The sequence below is a fragment of the Dendronephthya gigantea genome, unplaced genomic scaffold (genome assembly GCF_004324835.1).
Source record: "Dendronephthya gigantea isolate DGI-Jeju-01 unplaced genomic scaffold, DenGig_1.0 000012F, whole genome shotgun sequence".
NCBI classification, from domain to species: Eukaryota; Metazoa; Cnidaria; class Anthozoa; order Malacalcyonacea; family Nephtheidae; genus Dendronephthya; species Dendronephthya gigantea.
Window position 1 is genome coordinate 321059 of NW_021163022.1, and position 24427 is coordinate 345485.

Consider the following 24427-nt stretch of genomic DNA (forward strand, 5'->3'; position numbering starts at 1 on the left):
CATCATCCCCCAATTTACACCAGCTAATATATTTCTCGTCAATTCACAACCGCAAAAACCAGATGGTCAAGTTTTAAAAATGCGTTAAGTTTTGAGAACAGTCAAGTTTAGAGAATGCGTTAGGACACGTTTTGAGGAAACGTTACGACATAGCACAGCACTCCAGACGAACTGCATGCTAAACAAATTAATGACGGATTAATTCATCTCATCCACAAAACAATGATAATTACTTCAAACTGAAGGAAATAACGTGATGTTATTTTGAGTTTCGACATTAGTCATCGTCAGAAATAATGGTGTTTTTGTACTACTTGATGGTTATAAAATATGGTGGTAAAGTCCAAAAAAATTACAAAATGATTTTAATGTTTGGAATTACAGAGTAGTTCTGGTATGATCTTTTCCCAACACCCGCGATAATTAAAATACCACAGAGTGAGCGGCTTAAAAATTAGTAAATACCGCTCAATTTATATGATGATTTCACTGATTTCCTCTGTTGATTTCTTGTTATATTTTTCCTCTTGTGCTTTACCTTTGGTGAAATTCGCACGTAGCAAGTTAAATTTAAAACATAGAAATGATAGAAAGAACAATAACAGATTATCTTACAACACGCGGCGTTTTACTAAACTTTCCGGCGACAAAAAAAAAATAATCACACGCGAAGGGCATCGGAGTTTTCATCATCGGCTATCATCATCGGCAGGGTCTTTGGACCGTAAAATGCTTCATTCAGTTAATTGGTCGTCGAAAAAATACAATTATGGTTCTTGACTCAACCGCGTGTGCACAGGACATGAATGCAGCGTCTCACAAGATATATGTACCCTTTAGCAGTCATAGTCTATTAGTAAAAGACGCCAACTTGAAGATAGGACTGATACAATTTAAAATTCAATAGCAACGCGCATGAGTGATGGCTCATTGAGACTAATTATAAGTGAGGCGTGTTGTTATTGAGTTTCTTACTGTTCCTTGCCCTATCTGCACGCAAGATATTGTCCGCCAGCTACCCTCAAAAAGTCTATCAGAAGTTTCCTATAGAAATGAGCTGTTTCCTATAGAATAAGTGTCTTGAAATCATTTTCTAGCAAATATTATGAAGGTGTTATTTCGTAACTTATTAAATAAAGGGAGGATCAATTAGGAGGCGACTTAATGCATAAAGTATTACAAACAATCTTGATAACAGAAATTTTCACCAATGTTAATAATTTTTTTATAATGAAACAAGGCTATCACGTGAAACTAATACCTTTTTAGGCGACTTGATACATAAAGAATTACAAACAATCTTGATAACAGAAATTTTCAGCAATGTTAATAAAATTTATTATAATGAAACAACGCTGTGACGTGAACTAATACCTCTTTTTGAATGATCTCAATCATAGAATTGCTGAATTGCAGTTACTGGACCTCGAATGATAAGTATTTAAAACAATATTATTGGACCATTTCAATATAATTTTTGTGCTTATGGTTAGAAAATCACCGTTAATGCTTTATTAAAACATCGTATGCATCAGTTAAAAAAGTTTCTTTCAAAAATTTAAAGAGTTGTAAGTAAGTAAAATGTCGGACGAAGATTTGCTCTGATCACATTTGCTTTCCTGGTGTTGCCAATTCTGTGATAAAATTGTTTATTTAGTACGAATTTTGTACAACTTCTATAGATTGCAATATTATTCTACGACATGTAAAACGCGTCTAAGCACAGAAGTAATAAGATATGTCACTCAACACGTAAAGCCACGTCCGTATTTACACGCCTTTGTCCTGGGAACAGCGCAGTTATTCCTGAGGTATATAATGATGTATAATTGCCCGAAATAGAATGCAATCCTTTTTAATAGCATAATTGGTTCCTGATTGTCGAATTGGTCAAAAAATTTCGCCTGTTTTTTTTGCGTAGTGAAACAAATAGATTCAATAAAAAATCCATATCAGGCATGGTGTAGATTTGAGGCGGCATGTAAGAAGACTTTGAAGAGTGCTTTGTCGTGTATCTGTTACGTATCATTTCCGCCCTATGAATAAATATTGTTCTACATATGATGTTTCAACTAATTCTGTGCGCAAATCTGTTTTTACGGTAGCTTAGTTGCTTTGACTTCTGTTACTCGCATATATGTGACCCCGAAGCAATATTGATGGCAATGTTTAGACTAGTAAGTGAATTGTGGTCATAGCAATTGAACCGACATGTCCGTAAAGAACAAGAGTGCACTGTATTCGTAATGCATTCTTTGTTTTAAAATAAACTACGTATTTTACCCACCGTGGACAATCGCTATGGAATCTCTGAGATAGCTATTTGTACGCTTGGAATTGGTCGTTCTGACAGTGCGCGGCGAACGGTGAGCAAATTAGTAATCGTTGCGCATCGAGGCAAAAGTGCGCGGTTTAGTGCGGTAGTGCGGTAATCAGATATCTGTTCAAAGATTATCGAGCCTCTCTGCCGTTACGGTTTCCGGTACTGAAAACAAAGCCGCACAGTGTCTTGGCGAGCCGTGTGAGAACTGAATCCCAAGCAGGGTTTTGATTTTCCGCCGTCCTTCTCTGCGTTTTGTTGATCTGGAGTTTGTTACAGTGTTAAAATGTACGCATGAGTTGCGGTATTTCATTTGGTGATCGCAAATTCGCGCTCAATGAGACGTTCACAAGGTAAGCTTTAATACTCTCCACATAACAGACACGTTTTGTATATTTATAATAAACTGAAATATGCATACACAACAACTACGCATTTATGTTTAGATTTTCGCTGTATACAAAGCGCGCTCTTGAAAGCGCGTAATTTTACGCGTTTGTATGAAATTGTATTATAAATATATACACACCGTGTGATGTGATACAAATAGCCATTAAATGTTGCATAATATCGTAATTTAACTGATATTTAGTAAATATTTGATCATCTTTCTATGATACTGAAAAGGCCATAGTGACGATTGCGTACAAATTGTAAGATATAAATTGAAAGCAAAAAGCAGCTTCTCGAAGTATCTATATATACGACGACTTACTCGCATTATGAGCTTTAAAACGATTTTATTTTATTTGCTTTGAGTTGCTTTTCTTAGATAGGCTCAAATTTCTTTAATGCGTACGAGATTTTTGATGATGTAGATATGGCACATATATCATTCACATAGCTATAACTATTATTCAGTAGGGCAAAATTTTATTAATTAACATATTTTGCGAATATACCAGTGCTGTTTCACAAACGTTGAAATTCCAGTTCAGAATGCCAAAAATAACCGATCTTTCAAACGTAAAGAAACTTTTTTGTGCTTAACAAATAACTGCGGTTCCAAAAAGAAATTTTATGTATATAAGATGAATGATCAATACGGCGCCGGACGCCGGTGTAAGGACCATTAATAGAGGTACTGAGATTGCCCTTGAATACACTCAGAAATACTACATAAACGACGAACCTGGTACTCCAAACATCAAATATAAAAAAAAAACACTAAGCTTCCTCGCTTGTTTTCCTTATAGGAGAGGACAAGGGATTGGAAAAATGGCCCGCTACTTCACTGCAGGCCAGGTAAAGTGTGTGATGATTTGTCATGAACAGCATTCAATTGCGGTATGTTCGTATGCTTAGCAGGTGGCAGCACATATATTTCTTCGATCATGAGTTTTATATGATGCGTTCCAATCAAGTGATTATCATTGTCTAGCACACGGATATTTCAAGAATCGCCGGACTAATCGCTTACCCATCCCATTTCTAATAAAAATGAATCACCATGATGGCATTATTTGAAGGATTGTGTCAGGGGCTTGTTTATTTTACGATTGTTTTAATGTAGGTAATAGCGTAGAAGCATACATGACATTCCTTCACTAAGCTTCAAAACAGTGGAAGTTGCGGTTTCGCCTAGTACACTTTAAAGCGGAAAGTATACATGTTAATATGGGTGGCGTTTTACCTGGGCGAGGTCGGTGTAAGGGCGGCGTATTTACAAGCACCTTACACTTAATCTTTCACGACATTTTTGAACTCAATATATCTGAGTTTGAAGTGGCAGACAACGTTTTGTCAAAAAACCTGTCGCACACGAGCTATGGTAGAAATAATGACCCTGTGTCAGTCGTTTTTTCTCGAGTCGTATTTCTCGATACGCTCCTTGTTGAAAAATATCCCTCGTTAGGCCCTGACACGAAGATCTATATCATGTACATGTGCCCCCTGTGGAGAATATTGATCGACAGGATACTGAACAGTGTATTTATGGGGTGTGTGTTACCACACCAAGGTCAGCACCAGACTCTTACCATTGACTTGGCCAGAAATTATGTCGTTGGTTGTTCTCTAAGATAGACGGCTTCCTCCCAGCTTACGTACTTAATGTTTCTAACACAAATTATTTACGTCACTCTGAATGTAGCCCACTATGAAAAGAAATTGTTGGTAATGATGATCACAATAATTAAACGGCAATAAAATCGTTGAATTCAACAATACACAATGCAGTAACAGGCGCAGCAAAGCCCGTAGATAATAATGGTGAAGGATGAGTTCATTTATTTAGATTCGCTCGACTTCTTGCTTGTGGGATAAAGATTCGTGAAACACGTTTAATGTATATAACTCTGTTAAATGGTACTTTAGATGTCACACATTTGATTGGTTCTGATGTCACCATCTGATGTCACCTGCTAGTTTTTGCCATTTCCCAGCAGATGTATTGAAATTTCATGTAGCAAGTTCCATTTCTTCCTGTGCGCTGAAGTTATATACCATCCATCAAGATGGTTTTAACTTTGAACATATGAAAAAAATCTTTTCGTACTTTTGTCGTTCTTTTTTTATGTGGTACTTTAAAAAGCCCCTGCTTTGACAGAACTTCTTCTGAAATATTTTGCCCTTGGCCTATAAGGTTAATCCAAAGCTTAGTCTAAAACCATGGAAATATAAATAAACTTTCAAGTGCCCAAATCCATTTAAGCGTGCTGTTCAAGCGTTTTCCTGCTTTTGTTGTTATTTTGTACAGTATCTAAATATGTTTCTCGAAATTCATTGATCATCTTCAACATCTAAAACATCATTACTAAAACACAACGACAACAGTTTTGTGGTCATTCCTTGAGTAGCTGAGAGATTTAACACAAGATGAGTTACGCACTTTGGCCACTTAAAAGGATAAAAAATATTTTTATAGATTTATTGGGGCATTTTTTGATATTCTAATATTTTGAAAGACTATATATTAATAAGTGACGACACTTTAAATTCCACCTTTTTCCATAAAAACGCGCGTCTAACCATAAACTGCACTGTTTTCAGGAAAAAATCGTTTGTTCGCAATACAAAGTGGTATGTTTGAAACGTGTAAACAGATGTAAACTAATTCATATTGCATATTTATCTCGATGCACGGGAAAATTACTCTCTTTATATCAGCCGCTTACATAAAAAGATAAATGAAGGGTTTAATTTGTAATTTTATCTCTTACAGGCTTTGAGATAAAACTGATTTTTCTATAGAAACCACGATATCGTTTAAACATGGCCGAACAGGTCCTCAATTTCTTCCAATATCAAATTGAGTTTATTTAGCGTTCATGCATACGATATTATGGTTTTATATAAATGCAATTAGCGACTACCGCAATCAATCATTAGTGATTTTCATTTTTGAAGGCATTCCTTTCTAAATCCTGTTGAAAGCAGAACGTGCTAAATATGCATTATTATGAGGACTCATGTTGTTTCATCCTAACGGGAAGCCCACTCAGAACCCTGTGATCACAGTCGAGTAGTTTATAAAAACTTCAGAGTGAAAATTGAGTGTAGATTGTTGCTTTAAGCGAGTTTTGTTATGATAATAGTGTGTTACTTTAGAGCTCATATTGATAAGCTTTACGTGATATTACTTAATCCTAGCCAAGAGTGCAGGGAATATCCTTATGTACGATGCCGTATTCGTGATTATTTGTTGACCCAACATTCTCAAAAAGGTATATAACCTCAGCGTGATAGTATAAAAACAGTCGTAGCTTGTATCAAAACCGTAGACGTGAGAATCAGTGAACGCAACAGTATAGTTACTCCAGAAAATTGAAACCAGACACGCGTCTTAATCCGCGGTCTAGTCGAGGAGACTCGTGATGCAAACACGCGCGGCCTCGAGATTGAACCGACGATTTAGGGGGCCTCGGAGGTCAATGGAGCCAAAAGTGATTTTATCAGTCTTTGACTAATAGCCATCAGTCCCAGAGACAACAATTCTCTCCTAACGTTCAATAAAATTTCAGAAGGTTGAGTTCCAGTTATGTTCATTCCAACGGAACTACCTATAAAAATAGCGATCAGGTGCGCCGTGCGCTTAGTGTGTTTGTGTGTTCCGGTTTGAGGCAAAAATACTGGTTCTTTCTTTACGCCTTCTTCCTTTACGCGCCCAAAACGGGTCAAACTGGACCAATTAAGAATTTTAACGAACCATTTTGACGGGTTAACGGAATGTGAGCTCAGTTTGTTAGGATATAAATTATGAGAGTGTGTAACCTTCATTTTATGTTGAAAACGTCTTTTACCAGGCTATTGATGTTGCTGCTTTTCCTCACATGGATTGTTGGCTGTGCCAGTAGTGAACTTCCTAAAATTGCCGGTGGCCAATTAAAACGTCCAGATCCTCGAGGTATAGAGCTTCATATAAAATAGAACCTAGATTTTATATCCTGCGTTATCACTGCTATATATTTACATCAATTTCAAATCTTTTACAGGTTTCGTCGATTTACTTGATCTGGCAAGAAAACATAGTCGACATGTTCAGCAGGATTCTTTATTTCCAGCTGCGGAAGAATTTTCTTTATTGTTTATTATCAAAAATGGCTGGACGGGCAACCTTGTTCAATTTTTTTCCAGCTCACCTGTGTTACATTTGTTCCGAGTTAGTTTAACGAACACTTCCCTTACTGTGTACAATGAGAAAAGGGAGTCTGTTAGGTTTAGTTTAGAGCCTAGTGTGGGCACTTGGAGGCAACTTGCTATTAGTGTGGGAAGAAATTCTTTAGCGTTGTATTCGTCATGTGAAGACGCGCCGTTGAGGGAATTTTCACGAAATTTGACGTTATGGGGTGAAGGTGGCGTAGTTGTTGGAGATGAAAATCATGAGAGCGAAGATCATTTGGAAGTAAGTTGGAAGTAAATGTGGTTTGTTAGATTGGAAAGTATAGTTGATGATACTGTAGTCATTGATGATGTCATTAATATTAGTGGTAACAACTGCCTAAAATAGGCAAGAACACCATCTTAGGCAGTTGTTATACCACATTTGATGCTAAGTTGTTTCAAGACGCTGCCACGCTGCTGCTCCCTGGTTATATATAAATTGATAGTAGGATAGTTGTATTTATACGAACAATTATGATTTTCCATTAGGGGATATGCCAATTTTTCTTCTCTGTGGAAAAATCGTCAGCTAAAGAATTTTGTTCTCATATCTATCAACAATGTTTAGATATTGGTTTTCTCCCAAACGAGGTACTGTTCATTGTACGTGTGAAGTATTGTTATATTAGGGGATGGGGCGACGACAATCGATTGTCAGTGACTAAGACCACTTCATTCTCGTGGGCAAAATAGCCTAAATGTCAAATCAAGACCGTCTCGCCTGAATTTTTTTGGTGGCTTCGTAGGAAACTATATCTTTCCATCTTTCAAAGCTTATTCAGATCTAGAAACTAAGCATTGCCTCAATGCCTCTAATTTAATTTCGAGTTGTTGTCATGGTAAAAACTGTGAATTATACAGCAAGCAACGAAAACGACTAGAAACCTGTCAAAATTCTATTTAAAAAGATGAAAAGCGTCCAAATCCCAACTTCATTTGCTATTTCCAACGTGAAAATTCCATTTCCCCAACCTTAAAATAGGACATTCTGGGTTCCCATTTTACGGAGGTAAGCAGGAACATCTCACCTCTCCCAATACTGTATTTTTTCAGAGAAGAAACGCCACTGTAAAAGCCTTGGATGACGTCAACAGAAGTATCAAGCCACTTAGCCAACCGATGCTGCTACAGATTAGCCAGGCCACCCGTATGAGGATACAAACGACTCCTGTAGCATACGCAGTAAAATCAAGCTTGGTTATTGTTTCGTCTCCTATCTACATGACTGCCTCAAGAGTACTGTCACAGTCATTAATATATCCAAGTAGAACTGAGGCCCCGTCAACAAGTTACACCGTGCTACAATCTGTCGTCGTGAAGGTAGTTATCACTGGTAATCTGGTTGACGCAATAGGATAGGTGTTTAGTTGAGTCGAATTTGAACGCACTCTCTGTAGGAAGGGGTCGTATAATGCGTTCGTGATATTATTATTATTATTATTATTTCTGAATATTTAAACAGGATTAAAACTTCAGTCATTTACATAATATTTTTACAATAAAATACGATGCAAGAACTGCTATCCGTGCTTGTGATTTCACTGTATTTAAATACGTAATAGTAGAATGATTCTTACTTTTAAATATATATTTTCTAGCCAGAGCCAGGTCCTATTGGGCCAAAGGGCAGAAAAGGTTATTCGGTAAGTATTTTTGTTTCATGAGGTTAGGAGCAAAAAGTGCAATGATTGCCAACAAACAAAGATTATGTTAATTTATACAAAACGCATAATATATCTGATATATTTAGGGACCACCAGGACATCCGGGAATGAGAGGACCTCCAGGACTAAGAGGAATACCGGTACGATCTATCAAACGTTGACATCTTATTTTTCTCTTGTAAAAGCACTTTATCACAGTCGTCTTACTCTTTTTCCTTGGAATAAAAACTGCGATATCTCATTAGGCTGCAAGTTCCAAACCAACCTAAATGCTGCTCATCTTGTAGGACATTATAGGGTAATTGGGATGTTTTATTCGCTATAGGGTAACCCTGGGCCACCTGGGAAACCTGGACCTATTGGAATTATGGGTCTCCCGGTAAGCAAGACTATCAGAAACTTCATAACTTTTCTCTTCTTGATAGTTCGTAGGTGAACACACATAGTAAGATAACTTTGCCATTAGAAGGCCAGTTGTGTCAACAACCTTTTTTTACAACCACCATCAGAAAAGCACAGGGCCATTTTTGTGTCAGGAAGTTGCTTTTTTAAGGGTTGCCGATAATTTGATGAGAAGGTGGATGGTTTAAAGTCTTGATAGGTTGTCAATCTAATTAGAAATTCTTAGACTAAATACGTATTTACGACTGAAGCAATGTTTATTTTCGTAGGGATACAATGGTGACCCCGCATACCACAATGGCAAAAGAGGAAAAGCCGGGCATAAGGTTAGATATAAGAATTGAGGTATAATTGATGGTGAAAATGTAATTTATGGTAAAAATTATACAGTTTAAAGCTGGTAGATTCTTGTCGGCTAAGTTGGGCCATGACGCATTTCGTCTATAGGGTTGGGAAGGTGAAGAAGGGCCGAAAGGAATAACGGGATTTAAAGGAAGAAAGGTAAGATTATTAGTTACGTGCAAATAAAGAGAAAGTTATGACTGCATAATTTATAAAGGCTGTGTTACACTATGCAACGTTCCTTGCAACTTGCAATGCAATTCTAATTTTGAGGGATGTTATTTGTAACGAGTGTTTGAAATGCTAAGAAAACGTTAGCAGATCGTACAAAATGATCGTATTTGACATTGCATTGTAATTTGCAAGGAAAGTTGCATGGTGTGACACCGCCATAAAACTGAAATATCGGTTAGGACTGGTTCAAATATATTATTAACGTGACAGATGACATTACCTCGTTATTACTAGGGTCAACTAGGTCCACAAGGGGATAGAGGAAATATGGGAACGCCGGGCAAAGTTGTAAGTATATTAAAACTTTTTTAGAAATGGCAACTAACAAAATAGGATAAGGTTATTATACACAGTGTAAATAATATCATATACTAGCAAATCTTATGCCGATATATCGTAGGGTCCACCTGGAAATAAAGGAATCGAGGGACGAAAAGGTTTCATGGTATGTTGAAATGCTTCCCTTTTATCCTTTCTATATAAGTTGATTTGTTGCTGTATATACAGTATAATGATTTCTCCTAATTTGGAATATAAAAAAGTAGTGCGACCAGTAGCGTAATCAGCCTAGTAATTTAGTTCAGCTATACGAATTTCAGATTATAATTTATTCATTTCTATTGAAATTCGTTGTTTTCACAGTCGATAGACGCCAAAATACTAAAATATTAGGATAGGGGGACTAAAGTTTATGTGTGAATAATAAAAACGTGTGTTTTGTTGATAATGAAGGTTCATGAGGCTTATCATCTCATTATCTGTTGTCTTCGTTCTTCCATGATGTCTTATGCAGGGCCTCATAAACAATAATATAATATGTTTTCAACAATACATTGTCGGTGATTATTGCGAAGAATTTTACAGGCAAAGAATTTTAGGCATTAATGAACATGGCCTGTTATACCAAAACAAGTCTTTAGCATATCGTATTCTTTCAGGGTCTGAGAGGAGATACTGGAGTCGAAGGCATACCGGGATTAAGGGTATGTTAAACTCTTCAACACTGCATTTCACTCATTTGTCGCCTGTTTTTGACTGGAAATACAATTAAATGTTTCCAGGGTGAGCCAGGAGAACAAGGTTTCCGTGGTGCCCCAGGACCTGACGGTAAAGCGGTGTGTAGAACTTCCTTGATTTTGGATGCCATCATGTTACAGTCGTGATTGCGAGTGATATATTAGGCTTGTTCAACAGTCGTACTGAGTCTTTTTTAAAAGAATAGAGAATTATTTGAGATACCTCATCATCTATTATTGTTAATGATTTCTGCACATCGCAAGCACGTCATTTGAATTAGGCCTTATATCTGTTAGAAAATACGTTCTTTTCATTGCCTTTCAGGGTCCAGCCGGCTCGCTTGGTCGGGATGGCAGAAAAGGTAACACGGTAAGATCATCGCCCATTTTCAAAAGCTTTCTTATTGTAAACGGAAGTCCTTGTTTAAGTTGTTTTAAAACCGCGAGAGTTCGTTCCTGAACTCGTGACGATGCTACTCCAGAACAATTCTGACAGATATGGAATATGAGATTCGTACTACATGAACATTATCTCTTATAGTCAGAAAATAGTTCTGAAATGGAGCTAAATGATTCACTTTGTGAACTGTTGTAGAAGCATCAGCATAATCGAAAATTTTCAAGAATTTGAGCAAGAGTTTTCCCTCAATTGAAAAATTCAGTCCACCGGAAAATTTCAGTCGAACTATTCATGTGCAGAACCTAATGTTAAAGACTAAAATTTTGGTTCATGTCTATCTGCATTTGATGCGGCACTTCGTGACGTCTGGGCATTACATATTTCGAACGTTTCTCTCGGGTAAAATGTGTGTAGTTCTCAATTTTAATTATTTAACTTTCCCCTTAGGGGATTCGTGGAGAGAGAGGACATCATGGTTTGTTTGGTGCCCCAGGCAAACAGGTAACTATGACAGGAGTCTCAGGGAGACAAGAGAAAGTGATAGATTTTGTATGGTAGAAGTTTGTCTTCTTGTTGCTCATTCTGTGAGTTTAGAGAAACAAAATTAAATGGAATTTACATACTGTGCTCCTTGAGAACACAAATAATCATGTTATCATACGTGAAATATCTTTTCATATTTTATTTATTTTTCAGGGTGGCCTTGGTCCTCCTGGGGATTCCGGAATTCCTGGTCCCCTTGTAAGTATAACCCTCTGCTATTGTATTTCTATGTCACTTTAATAATTTTATTAGTTCGAATTACTGATTAAGAGCAATGATGTCGATCATGCAAAGGATATCACGCGCACTTGTTATAATAAGTTATCTTGTCGCTTGGTTTTTTAAATAGTTTCAAAAAAGCCTGTTGCTTCAACAAATTTATAGATGTAGTATTTGATTAAAATGTAGATGTAGTATTTGATTAAAATTTAATTTACACATCAGTCTAACGAGCTAATAATTACCTACAAGCTAACCTTTCTAGGGTAGTCGTGGTCTTACTGGTGAGGAAGGTGAAATTGGTATCCGTGGTAAAAAGGTGAGAAAAAAAAGATAAAAGACGCGTCATTGTTCGTTTGCTACTACGGCGAGACCGTAATTCATAGTATAATATTATTCCTTATTATTTAGGGACATGGCGGTGAAGACGGCATTAGAGGTGTAAAGGGAGTAAAGGTAATAGACTATTTTTAATTATGAATTATCATGCATAGTATATTGTATTGTATTGTACAGGAAGTGTAAAATGAGGTAATCGAACAGAGTCCTATATTGTGAAAAAAAAAGGTGATAACGCAGGCTCGACAGATATATACTACTCTGGTTGATTTCTTAGGGTAGCAAGGGTGTTGAAGGGTTAAAAGGAGGAAGAGGGGAGGCTGGAGGAAAGGTAAAAAACGCATTATCTGTGTATATATTATAATAGGCGTCATTCAGTGAAATATAAGCAGCTATAACTGGTAGTATTATAATTAATTAATTGACATTCTTAGGGCAACCCAGGACTATCTGGAAAATCAGGGCCGTTGGGGGAGGTCGGGAAACTGGTGAGTAAGCAAGTCGTATATCTTTGCTCTGATTAAATGAAAAAAATACGATAGTTTCGATGACTTTAATTTTCTTCTCATACAATTCGCAATAACTTGTGATTAATCATCACTCTCTCATTCAAGGGTCCAATGGGTGATACTGGAGGACCAGGAGGGATTGGTGACGAGGGAGAGAAAGTAAGTCATAAGACCGGTTGAAAATAATATCAACGACAAACATATCACAAATCTCTATAGGTTTGATATAATTTTTCTTTACTTTTCAGGGTGTTCCTGGCGTTACAGGATCACGCGGGGGTCGTGGTGGGCAAGGGAAAAAGGTATATAATATAAATTACACTTAATGGAGAAAGAATTTATAATATGTCAATATCAATGTTTGTTCGATTAAGGGAGAACCGGGGGGGCGAGGAGAGAAGGGCGCCGACGGACATCGTGGTTCTGTTGTATGTATTGTTTTACTTTTGTTAAACTATTCAACTTCAATATTTTAGATATATATACAGTGTAGGAGCATCTTGAACATTGGAACAATAGTTAAGCTTCGGGAATAGGTTGTTTGTAAGCTGTTTTGCCAAGTTATGCACTTTTTAATAGCATTAAAATGAGTAAATTATGTTATTAAAAGAATTGGAAAGAACGGTTAAGCAGAAATTTAAACCAGCAAGTCAATTCAAACCGAGGTTTGACGCTGAAAAATCCCCAGGTGCTCCTATAATGCTCGCGAGACTAAGTTTCAAATGATGGTGGATACGGAGGAAATAGTTTTTTTGGTGATGCATGTGTTGTGTTATTTTTGAGTAGTGATACTCGGGTTTTACCCAAATAATCAGACATCTTCATTTCGGAATTATGTCCGTTGAATTGTCATTTTTACCTCGCTAATGCTGATGAAGTGGAACTTATTACCTTGTTTGTTTACGGCCTTGTCTAGATCTCAAACTATTTTAAACTTTTCAAGGGGAAGCCACTGGAAATTTTGAACCGTTTACAATTAAAAAGTCAACAAAACGTACACCTTCTTAGATAATATTCATACTTCTCAGATATTCTATGAACGTTTTCATGTTTGAAGCAATAAATGTAATGGAATATGTTTGAACATCATATGCAGCAAACCAAGTTTGTGCTTCTTAATGCGTGCACTTGCAAACATCCTCTAAGTGTCTCATTTACCAAATACACCGCTGTCAATGTCTTGGCTTCGATCGCCGGATTAACTGGAACGACCGTAAACTTTCAAAAGTGAACCCTAATTACGTCATCAAATATGTTTACGACTGGTGAATGAAACATGCGAGGATTTTTGCCAAATATATCATGATGTTTCGTGGAATCTTGTGTGCTTTTTATCTAAAACGAGTTTTGTGGTTTTCCAGTTAATCCCACCACGAAGACCAAGCCTTGGCAACGGAATGTTTCATGGAAGCGATGACATCGTTATTTTTCAGTGAGTAACCACGTATACATCAATATGATGTAATATGAATGCTCATGAATTTAGATTATCATGATTTCAAAACACTCGAAATTTCATAAAATTCGGTTGCCCAAAATTTTCAGCCGAGTTACCTTGCAGTGACTCGAAGTATTGTCAATATGAATTATAGATTTAATTTTTTATTTTGTTACAGGGCGCTGACGGTTTAGAGGGCACCTCTGGATTGCTTGGAGATGAGGTTTGTTCCAGGATTATTCAACTAATAATATGCTGTGTATGGGATTAGTGAAACGTTGGTTATGTAAAATTCTGTCGTGAATCGTACCTTCGACCTCTGCGACAAAACACTGATACGAAACTATGTATTTTTACTTCTAGGGTGAAAAAGGCGATCGAGGTGAAATTGGCCTTCCTGGCGAACCTGGCATGTTGGTAATTACGATTTTCACAGTTAAGATTTAACTCAATTCTATTATGAGATGACCGATCTGGTATTGGAAAATTTTAACCTTTCATTTTAGGGAGAAATCGGTGCCACGGGAGCTAGTGGAGAAAGTGCAGAAGCTGTGAGTTGAGTTCACCAGTTTTTAACCGTATGTTCACAAATGAACCATGCACACACTCGTCTTACATTGAAACTTTTGAGTATTTAAACTTACAGTATATTTTTGCATTTATCAGGGGCTTGAAGGACCTACAGGAGAGCAAGGTCTTGGTGGTTTCAAAGGCGAAGGGGTACGATAATCACAATTAAGATGAACTGTCATTAAGGGGACCATTTGCTCGATAGACATGCATAGTTCAAGAGTAAAATATAAAAATACATGTTAAGAAAGAAAATAAAACGTAGCTTCCTAGTGCCCAGTTTATATTCTGTAACTGTTCCGGTATAACTATTAGTTCACAGATACTAGAGACATGTCTTGAAACGTTTTCTGTAGCATTTGTGTTTATGTATATGTAGGGAACAAGAGGACCTTCTGGACTAGCAGGAGAGTTGGGGGAAATGGGAGTGAAGGTAACTTAATATCATCATTGTTCACTGCAGTGGCGAAACAGAGCAACTGTTCGTGCTGATGCATGCATCTTTTTTTTCAACTTTTAGAGACGTATTTTCTCTAATCTAAGTATGTTAACGAGACTAGTTTACATGCTTTTTATCGTTTTGCTAATTATTGCTTCTAATTTTTAGGGATATATGGGTAAACCAGGAATGGAGGGTGACCAAGGCAAACTTGGTGAAAAGGTGCCGCATTATTATGTATTAATACCATGCAATTGGAAGTACGAATCTGCTGAGGTAGAATGTGATCCATATTATGCTGTTTTAATGATTATTTTTCCACTTTTTTGTCGTAGGGTCGACCTGGTGCCCGAGGTATCATTGGTGATAATGGTCTTATGGGACCCGATGTAAGTTCTAAGAACATATTTTGCATTATCTTCTTGCACTATTTTTCTGAACTTGATTTTGGACGTATTCTTTTCAGGGTCCTTCTGGTCCAGAGGGAACCAAAGGGGCACTAGGCGTCCTTGGTGAACAGGTACTGTAGATATTTTGTATTGTATCCGGTGATGCACGAAACATGAATAATTTTGTTACACTCGTGTTAAAATTAGAATAATTATGCATGTTCAGGGAAGTCAAGGTGATATTGGTTCCCGGGGTCTTGCTGGAGAGATTGGTAACGATGGTGATGACGGCCCTGATGGTGATCCTGGTGATATGGTAAGCAGAGTGCCAATTAAAAAAAGAATTTAAAAGATCACACAGCATCACCCAGCTCGAAACATCTAGCATGTTGCAACTTTTCATTTCAGGGTTCAAAAGGCATTGCAGGAAAAACAGGAGATTCAGGTCATATTGGCGAACCAGTATGTACCAGCTTGTAATGCGATCTTCCTTTTGACAGTGAATTCTTTTATGGACCTTTTGGGCTTTTTATATTGTAGGGGCCAGATGGTCCTACAGGACATCATGGGATCATAGGTGCCGACGGTATATATGTAAGTATACTGCTTGTGACTGTACTACACCACAGATTTATCCACGGTGTCTGTTTTCTATAAACATGTGATTTTTTAATATGATATAGGGGGAGAAAGGTTATCGGGGAATGACTGGTCAAGTTGGTAAAAAAGGAGAGCCGGTGAGCCTTGCAATATTACACATCAGCCCGTTAATATATATGTTACAACTTACAATCGACATTGGCACTATGGAATCTTGAAAAATTGTGAAACTGGACTGAGCCAAATACACCCCTGATTCACGTCCATTGTTCTACAATCTTCTTTAGCTTCCTCAATAATAATTTTTGTTGATTTCAGGGTGATCTTGGGAATAAAGGAATAAAAGGATTAGTTGGTAACACCGGAGATTTGGTAAGTACTACTTTACTTGACAGAAGATGAAGCAATAACGAGTAATTAGGTAGAAATATAAAGATGACGGAGTGAACAATTCCCACTTTGTTTTAGGGACAACCTGGCAATCGTGGAATGCGTGGAGAAATTGGAGTGTTTGGTTTTAAGGTAACGTGACTGTGAAATTTGTTATAATGATGAATATTTGATAAAATGTTTCCTGATGAGCGATCAATTCTATTTGCTTCTGGCAGGGTCAACCCGGACTTCCCGGTACCACAGGGACTGCTGGAGGAAAGGGCCAAAAGGTGAATGAAATGCATATATTCCTGTCTTTCTACACTTGGTGAATCTTAAACTCACTATTTACTCCCGCAAACGCCTGCTACAAAAAATTCACGTACAGCAACGCTAGAAAACGTACCTGATTTGATCCGTGTTTGTTTGTTCATCATTTGTTAATTCGACGAACCCTCTCGAGATCCTGGAATTATTTCGGTTCGTTGCATAATATTTAATAACTTCTTGAAAGGGTAAAAAAGGTATTGCTGGAATTCCTGGAACTACGGGATCAGTCGGAGAAGTGGTAAGTAAGATGATAATTAGTTTATGTCTGTAATCATATCATTTTATTTAAATTATAATGTATACTCATTAAATTACATTCTTTTAGGGACCAAGAGGAAAAGTTGGAAAGGCCGGTGAAGATGGTGAAAATGGAATTGTGGTAAGGGCTCAGGAACATGAAGAACGTTGAACTGATTTAGTGACACATGCATATTTCCACACTGGTCACGGGACTTCTTAGTCCTGTTTTTCTTATTTTCGTGCTCTACAACTTTTTCGCAGCCGGCATGTTTTTCTTCTAGACTAAGTCTGTTTTTTTTACATAGGGAATAAAAGGAGATGGAGGTCAATCGGGATTTAAAGGGTACAGAGGATTGCTGGTAAGATTCTAGTTGGGTTTCTTCACAGTTTAGGTTTTGGGATTTTTTGATTGACCGGCAAATGCTTTACAAGAAACAAATGCTGTGTACGATTGGGAGGAGGGTTGTGTAATAAACCTAAACCTAATCATTTTCATTGTCAGGGCTCAATTGGAAAACCTGGAGAAACAGGATTACCTGGAGAAATCGGACTGCAGGTTTGTAATGTCATATATATCATTGTTTTACCTCGTTGCGTCTCAACTCCTCATCATTTTTTATATTGTTGTTGTCCAGGGAATTTTGGGTCCTCGAGGTGAGAAGGGATTTCCAGGATTAGTTGGACAACAGGTGAGACACACTCTCAAAAGAAAGGTTTTCATAAGCGTAACTAACCGTTGTGACGTATATCTAAACTCTGTAGGGAGGAAAAGGTGACATAGGTGTGGAAGGAAAATCTGGTGAACAAGGGTCACAGGTAGGATGATACCTGTGTAAGACGTTGTGCGTTATAAATTAAAAACTAGCTAGTTTCTGCGCCATGCAGAACACGCCGGGTGCGAAGTGTTTCGTTGATAGTGTCCATGCAAAGAATACTTTATGGAGGTATATCAATGTGTGTTAAAAAATCTAGGGGCTTCCTGGTGATGCTGGTAACAGAGGTGATACTGGCGGTGATGGCAAACTGGTGAGCTTCTAAGTGCATACGTAGGCAAATAAACTCATGGACACTTTTTGAATTGATGTGCTGATTGCTGTCATTTTTTTGGGTAGGGTCGACCTGGTGAGCCGGGAGTGAAAGGCACTAATGGAGACTTCGGCGGCGGGGTTTGTTGTTAAAAAGATTATACATCTGCACTACACAGCTAACCCAAAGCAATACTTAACTTAAAAAGCCGTTGTAGACATAATACACCACATGCATGCATGCAATCTTCTCTTAAGTTCCATCTTTTCTTTTATGTTTTTTTTTTGTAAATATATGTTGCAATTTTTTCATTACCATGATTCATAGGGGATGCCAGGAACAGTGGGAAAGAAAGGGGTCAAAGGAATTTCAGGCTTACGGGTAGGTATCAGTTGTTAGTCTTTGCAATTGGAAAACTTTCTTCCATCGGAGAAAACGGGCTTTTTGAGCCTGAAATAGGGGATTGAACAGGGTCTGTTTTGATGCAAAGCTTGCGTGCAAACCCATTTTTAGTGTTTGGTTATTTGGATTGTAGGGAATGGAAGGCTTCCGAGGACCTGCAGGCCCTCACGGTGGAACTGGAGAACAGGTAAAAACAGAGGCTAAATTTTACATAGTTCATCGTTATTCATTTTATTTTACAAAACATTTCAAGCTAAAAGTAATTTATTTTTTTTCAGGGACCGATAGGTGAAACAGGTGCACACGGGACGAAAGGGAAGAGAGGCATACAGGTATGGATAGTGGGAGTAGAAGTTGGATAGACGATCACCTAGCTCTGGATCATGAATCAAGAATAAAATCCTGCATGATTGCTTTTGTACTTTAGGGTAAACTTGGGTTACCTGGCGTTACAGGAGATCCAGGCGAACCCGGAAAGCAGGTACGGAAATGCAAATACCCATAGCTGAAACATCTGATGTTTTCACACAATCACGAAATGGGTTTTGTTTAACTTTTTCGTGATGTTTTAGGGAAAATCCGGTACGCGTGGAACTCTGGGAGCAACAGGAGCTCCTGGTCGCAAGGTATAATAATACTACCATATTCATGCATAAGAATATTTTTGATTGTACTACACCACACTATTTTTCTTTCAAGGGAATAAGAGGCGATATCGGAGTTCCGGGAAATGTCGGAAGACAGGGACCAGCGGTATATGATATAAACTTTTTAATTTGAACCAGCCTTTTCGAAAACCACGTCAATTCCGCTTGCATGTCTTGAATTACCTGAGCGAGTCTCGGGGCCAAGGAAGCATTTGCGTTGATGAACCGAACAAGATGATACCAGCCGGTTTTCTTTCCATTTTAGGGTCCACCCGGGGAAGTGGGGATTATTGGCTTGGCTGGAATAAGAGGAGAACCGGTAAGTAACGTTAATGTATTCATTAATATCGCCATGACATCCAACCTCTGAAACGGTGCAGTAATGGTTATGGTTGAGAATTGTAGCGACAGCTCCACAATATGTGACTGAAACGAAATCATCATCAGACAAACCTCAAGTATTCTTCTAACCCCGCAACAACATCTCTTTGAAATATAACTAAAACATATTTAGTGCAACATTGTAATTTTTATGTCACCAGGGGTCAGCTGGAAAAGATGGTAAATCACCAACTAAGAGAGGACCTCGGGGTTCTATTGGTCCACGAGGACTCCCAGGGACTCCTGGACGTTCTGGATCCAATGGTATTCCTGTAAGTAATAACCCTAAGTCTAAGCAATGCACTAAGTCCCGTAAAGCAATACACTGGATCTGTAAAGCAATACACTGGATCTCTTGTCAAGATACCTCATTTATCATTTTTATCTAATTGAAGTATGTAAGTTCATAGCAGCCAAGTATATAAACTCTTACCTCTACTCTGGTTTTATTACTGAAGTGTCGAAACTTGGGGTCGTTGATGTGATTGCAGTGGTTACTTTCATTAACTAAACCAGAATAGCTATATTAGCGATACCTTATTTTTACCTGTTTCTATAGGGACCTCGAGGTGATCCTGGAAAAATTGGAGAAGAAAGATCAAAAGGGAAATCTGTAAGTTTTAGGTATTTGACATGATCTAGAGACACATTGCTCCCATGTATCAATCCTTAATCACTGGGGTACTACAGCGGAAATTGGCCCACAGCCAAGTCGGCCATTCTTTTAAATGTAGTGAATATAAAGATTAGAATGTGGTTTCACCTCAATATTTAGGGCCCGGTAGGAAGTGTCGGACAATCAGGAATAATTGGACCAAAAGGTTCACAGGTTTGTTGGCAGTGGCAACGTCTTGTTTAAAGATAGTTGAAGCAAATTATTATGTTCTTAAACGTGAACTCTGAACCAACTAAGGCTGGATCATCCACATTTTCTGGGTGTATCAAGTTCCCAAGCCAACTCCCTGTTTACTTTATATTCAAACAGGGTGAAACTGGTCGTTTAGGTCAAGTTGGATTTCCGGGAAATAAAGGCATTAAGGTTGGTGCTTTAGTTCAAACAGACTACATCGGTTTATAGCAGGCTTCGTGCCAGGGGTTAATATAAATATAAATGTTTATCGTAAGCCATTCCATGAATTCCCGGTTAACGACGAGAAAGTGAAAAACGTGAGGAAATTAATCTTGGCTAACAATGAAGGAAAATGAACTTGTATAATTTACAATATTTCGTTTTGTTTTTGATTTTAGGGTAGCAAAGGACACCAGGTTGGCAAGAAATTCTGCATTGTGTAAATTTCAATTTTCAAGTTTACAAAATGTCACATTGGCAACTGAAAACATGTCATCGTTTTAGGGATATCAAGGTGCTCCAGGGGATACGGGTTATAAGGTATGCCGTTAAGAACACTTAATCGTCTCTTTGACGCATTTAACCAAGGTTTTTTCATAATTATTTTTCATAATTATTTTCATTAACCTGCTTTAGGGTTGGAAAGGAGCTCAAGTAAGTAAACTATGACTTTATTAATATTTTATATCCTAACAAAGGCATTAAACATTCTGCTTTTCTCCTGTTCTCTGCATATAGGGACGTAGAGGACCTCCGGTAAGTGTCTTTAAACGTGCATGGCTAAAATAGCACACCGCTGAGCATCACACAGCATCCAACAGTATAAAAACAGAAAAAAGGCTTGTAAAAAAGCCTTTTATGGACAAGGAATATTAGTTAATTGTATATATTCGAATGCGTGATTTTAAACATTTTTATAGGGTCCACCTGGATCAGTAAGACGAGTTTCAACTCTTCAACAGGTAATTCTTTTTATAATACCGAAAATGATATTATTCAGATAAGATAAACCTTCCTTATAATGTCCAAAGTTTTATTGCGATTATGTATTAATTCGGTACTTCAGTATGTATGGTATGTATGGTATTACAGGGAAGCCGAGGGGGGGGGGAGGTTATTAATTCGGTACTTTGAACAGGGATACTGAGGGGGAGGGAGGGAGTAACTCACGTGACTTTCCTTTTCTTCTTTACTAGTAGAGACGATAGTTAAGAAAAAAAACCACGCGCTTCAAATGTTCATCGTTTTAGGGATATTCCTTATTTTTTTCCTAGCCAGTGGAACGAACACAAGGAAAGACAAAGGCCCGAGTAGTTCATTATTATCAATCAGTCTTCGGAGATCCAGAGATGGAGGTATTCTTCACGCAGAGCTTTGCTTGGCTCCAATTCTAGTTTCTCGTCATCTAAAAATTCTTTCTCCACAGGGGGTCCCCATGCAACAAAAAATTATCAACTTGGCTGGTCAAACATCAAATATGAAAAATCCTCCTGGAAGTAAAGAGTATCCTGGACGAACATGCAAGGATTTGCATGCCTGTCATCCGCAACTAAAGAACGGTATATTTTCACTTTGCAAAATGTTTGCTTCACAGTCGAGTTCTAAAAAAAGATGTCAACCCAATAATTAAATCCCGGCATTAAGCAGAGTCTGACGTCTCATATTCGCCTGAATTTCTGCACGTGTGAAATATATTTGGCGTACTGTATCGTTATATAGGCTATTATTGGATTGATCCAAACCTTGGTTGTCCTGTTGATGCAGTTCGAGTGTATTGCGATTTTACTGCTGGAGGGAAATCCTGTGTTGCACCATCGCCTGAACAGGTCGAGAACCGTTTTCTTAATTTTTAATGAGAAATAGCCTTCAGTGTGTGCGATAACACTAGGACCATTCAAAATTCGATCAAGATAACTCGATTTCTGTGCGGCTCACCCGTGTGTACATGTATACGATGATAAGGAAGAACTGGTGGAATTTAACTGATATCTAATATTGTTGTCTTAGATTCCCAAACGAACTTGGTCCCAGGGCAAGCCAAGAGCTCGGATTCGGTTCTCCAAAGTTGCCTCAAACTTTACATTTCGGTATCCCATCTCGAAAGTCCAGTTTAATTTCCTTCGCTTACTAAGTTCGAATGCGACCCAGCGGATAACGTACAACTGTAAAAGCTCAACAGCGTGGTATAACAGACGCGAGAAGACATATAAGTTTGGCGTGCGATTTTACGGTTGGAATGGAAGGAAGTTCAAATATAAGGGAAAGCAGAGTCCTCAAGTATTAAGTGACGGGTGCAAGGTATAGTTTAAATTTGTTGTCATTGTAACTAAAAGTTTAGCTTGGCTGATTTACTGACTAAATCACAATATATCATGCAATAACTAATGCAAATTCTCAATTTTCATAGATCGACAACCAAAGGTGGCGAAAAGCGGATTTTCTACTAGAAACAACGATCTTAGAGTCTTTGCCTATTGTTGACTTCAGTTTCTTTTATAGAGGATTATTTCAAGAGCAATTTGGTTTGGAAATAGGTCCTGTATGCTTCTACTAGAACGTCTGTTGTACACCAATGTAGACGTGACTATGATACTGTCTGAAAACATGCGTGCGAGGTCGAAAAATTGACTAAGAAATCGAAACGGATTGTTATATTCGTAGTATTTTGCATAAAATCGTTTTCGAATACCTTAATATATCGTGGTTTATTTGGGCAAACCTCTTAGGGTAATTCTGTATTCCGTTTTCTGCAAAATTCCCCGATTATAAGAGATATGAATAACGTGCTTGACGCAAATGTGTGAAAAAATATACTGTGCTATCGATGTTTTTCGTTTTTGAGAACGTAACTTATCCTCCCATCTTATCATATGGTTGTATAAAATGAAAAGACATGTATATACGCAAATTAAAATAATAATTATTAGTACAATACTCAATAGTTTAATGATGCTCAATATTATAGCTTTCTAGGTTAAATGTGATTCATTAATACATTGTGTTTTGCTGGTCGAGTCTATTTTTGTTCATAGAAAAAAAGATGTAACAGTCATGCAGTGCCAGTTTTGCAATATGATCCTATTTTATTGTACAACAATTTGACGTACATATTTGATATAGTATACATAGGCTTGAGCCCACGTTGAGGGTCTACGAAAATGCGGTATGTGCTTCTTTGACTTTCTCTTTTTTCTCTTTGATTGTAGTCAAAGGAAACTATATGCTCATCAAGTCTCTTGTATTTCCACTTTCGTGGGTGTCAATTTTCCATTACATTTGAAATGAATGTCTCGTATTCACCAACAGACCACAACAACTAACAGCGCATAGCAAACGGAAACGAACAAAGGTGTTAAGCTATTAAAATTAACAGGACCATACTACCAAAATTCCTGAAAACTGTGACAATTAGATGAATTTCAGTCAAACCTTTGTTTACTTGAGAGGGCAGTGTGTGTGTTTTCCTCTTTTTGGGGTTTTCTGTTAAAGAATTTTGTTAAAAAATAATCCACTGAATCTCAGAGTTGGCATATTATATAAGAATACGTGCCGATTCAGCACGCATGGTGTGAAGAGAGATCCAGATTAAAAACATAAATTGTGTTTATAAGCAATATATGACGCATCGTGTGTTGATAGGATTTACAAGTAGTTGATAACTTCATATGGGTTTAAACTTTAATCCGTAAAATCTTTAATATTTGTCACGAACGCTTGCCTTGGTGAACCAGTAAACAAAAGAAAATTTCAACGAAAATCTGCAAAAAGCAATCGACATGTAAAATGTCTCAGAGCTATCTGAAAAACATTTAAATATCTCGAAAATGACAATTGGTGAAATTGTATCTTCATGGGTGACACCTTAACTAAACAAACATTTAGTCTATTCATGGTGTATCGCCAGTGTAACTCTGGCAGCAGCTCAGGAGCATGAAAAAAGTCTAAAATGCAAACATTTCCCTTAGTCTTAGAGGGATCACGAAATTTAATTTAAGAACCATTTTGGTAAAAACCTATCTAATTACGTGTTATCTTCATATAAGAATGAAATTAAGAAGTATTCCGGATTCTTCAAGTCGAAAACAACAACAGACAAATTGGTGGAGCTCTAGAACTTTCATAAAAGAAGATTTCTTTGAAACTTGAGATAGTT

General features: G+C 37.5%; 1 protein-coding gene across 1 annotated transcript; it reads left to right on the forward strand.

Annotated features, from left to right (window-relative positions):
- Positions 1-2460: 2460 nt before the first annotated feature.
- Positions 2461-23296, forward strand: LOC114518990 (collagen alpha-1(I) chain-like). The gene is made up of 69 exons (XM_028539043.1): positions 2461-2673; positions 3517-3565; positions 6565-6665; positions 6754-7163; positions 7412-7513; positions 7976-8242; positions 8521-8565; positions 8673-8726; positions 8912-8965; positions 9258-9314; positions 9436-9489; positions 9799-9852; positions 9965-10009; positions 10503-10547; positions 10626-10679; positions 10906-10950; positions 11428-11481; positions 11677-11721; positions 12008-12061; positions 12154-12198; positions 12359-12412; positions 12516-12569; positions 12696-12749; positions 12839-12892; positions 12965-13018; positions 14207-14251; positions 14392-14445; positions 14535-14579; positions 14695-14748; positions 14978-15031; positions 15206-15259; positions 15373-15426; positions 15504-15557; positions 15653-15742; positions 15835-15888; positions 15967-16020; positions 16110-16163; positions 16345-16398; positions 16495-16548; positions 16635-16688; positions 16913-16966; positions 17054-17107; positions 17274-17327; positions 17471-17524; positions 17604-17657; positions 17731-17784; positions 17941-17994; positions 18081-18134; positions 18322-18375; positions 18530-18583; positions 18675-18728; positions 18824-18877; positions 18969-19022; positions 19096-19149; positions 19309-19362; positions 19586-19696; positions 19984-20037; positions 20200-20253; positions 20410-20463; positions 20673-20690; positions 20779-20814; positions 20911-20928; positions 21013-21030; positions 21195-21236; positions 21549-21629; positions 21701-21833; positions 21994-22100; positions 22282-22572; positions 22682-23296. The coding sequence occupies exons 1-69, from the start codon at positions 2658-2660 to the stop codon at positions 22826-22828; spliced, it is 4722 nt and encodes a 1573-aa protein (XP_028394844.1). The 5' UTR covers positions 2461-2657; the 3' UTR covers positions 22829-23296.
- The last annotated feature ends 1131 nt before the right edge of the window (positions 23297-24427 follow it).

Excerpts from the sequence above, each read along its gene's own strand:
- LOC114518990 (XM_028539043.1), top strand. Across the intron at positions 17,328-17,470 it reads AAGGGTACAGAGGATTGCTG|GGCTCAATTGGAAAACCTGG; the intron begins GTAAGATTCTAG and ends TTTCATTGTCAG. Across the intron at positions 18,584-18,674 it reads ACGGTGGAACTGGAGAACAG|GGACCGATAGGTGAAACAGG; the intron begins GTAAAAACAGAG and ends ATTTTTTTTCAG.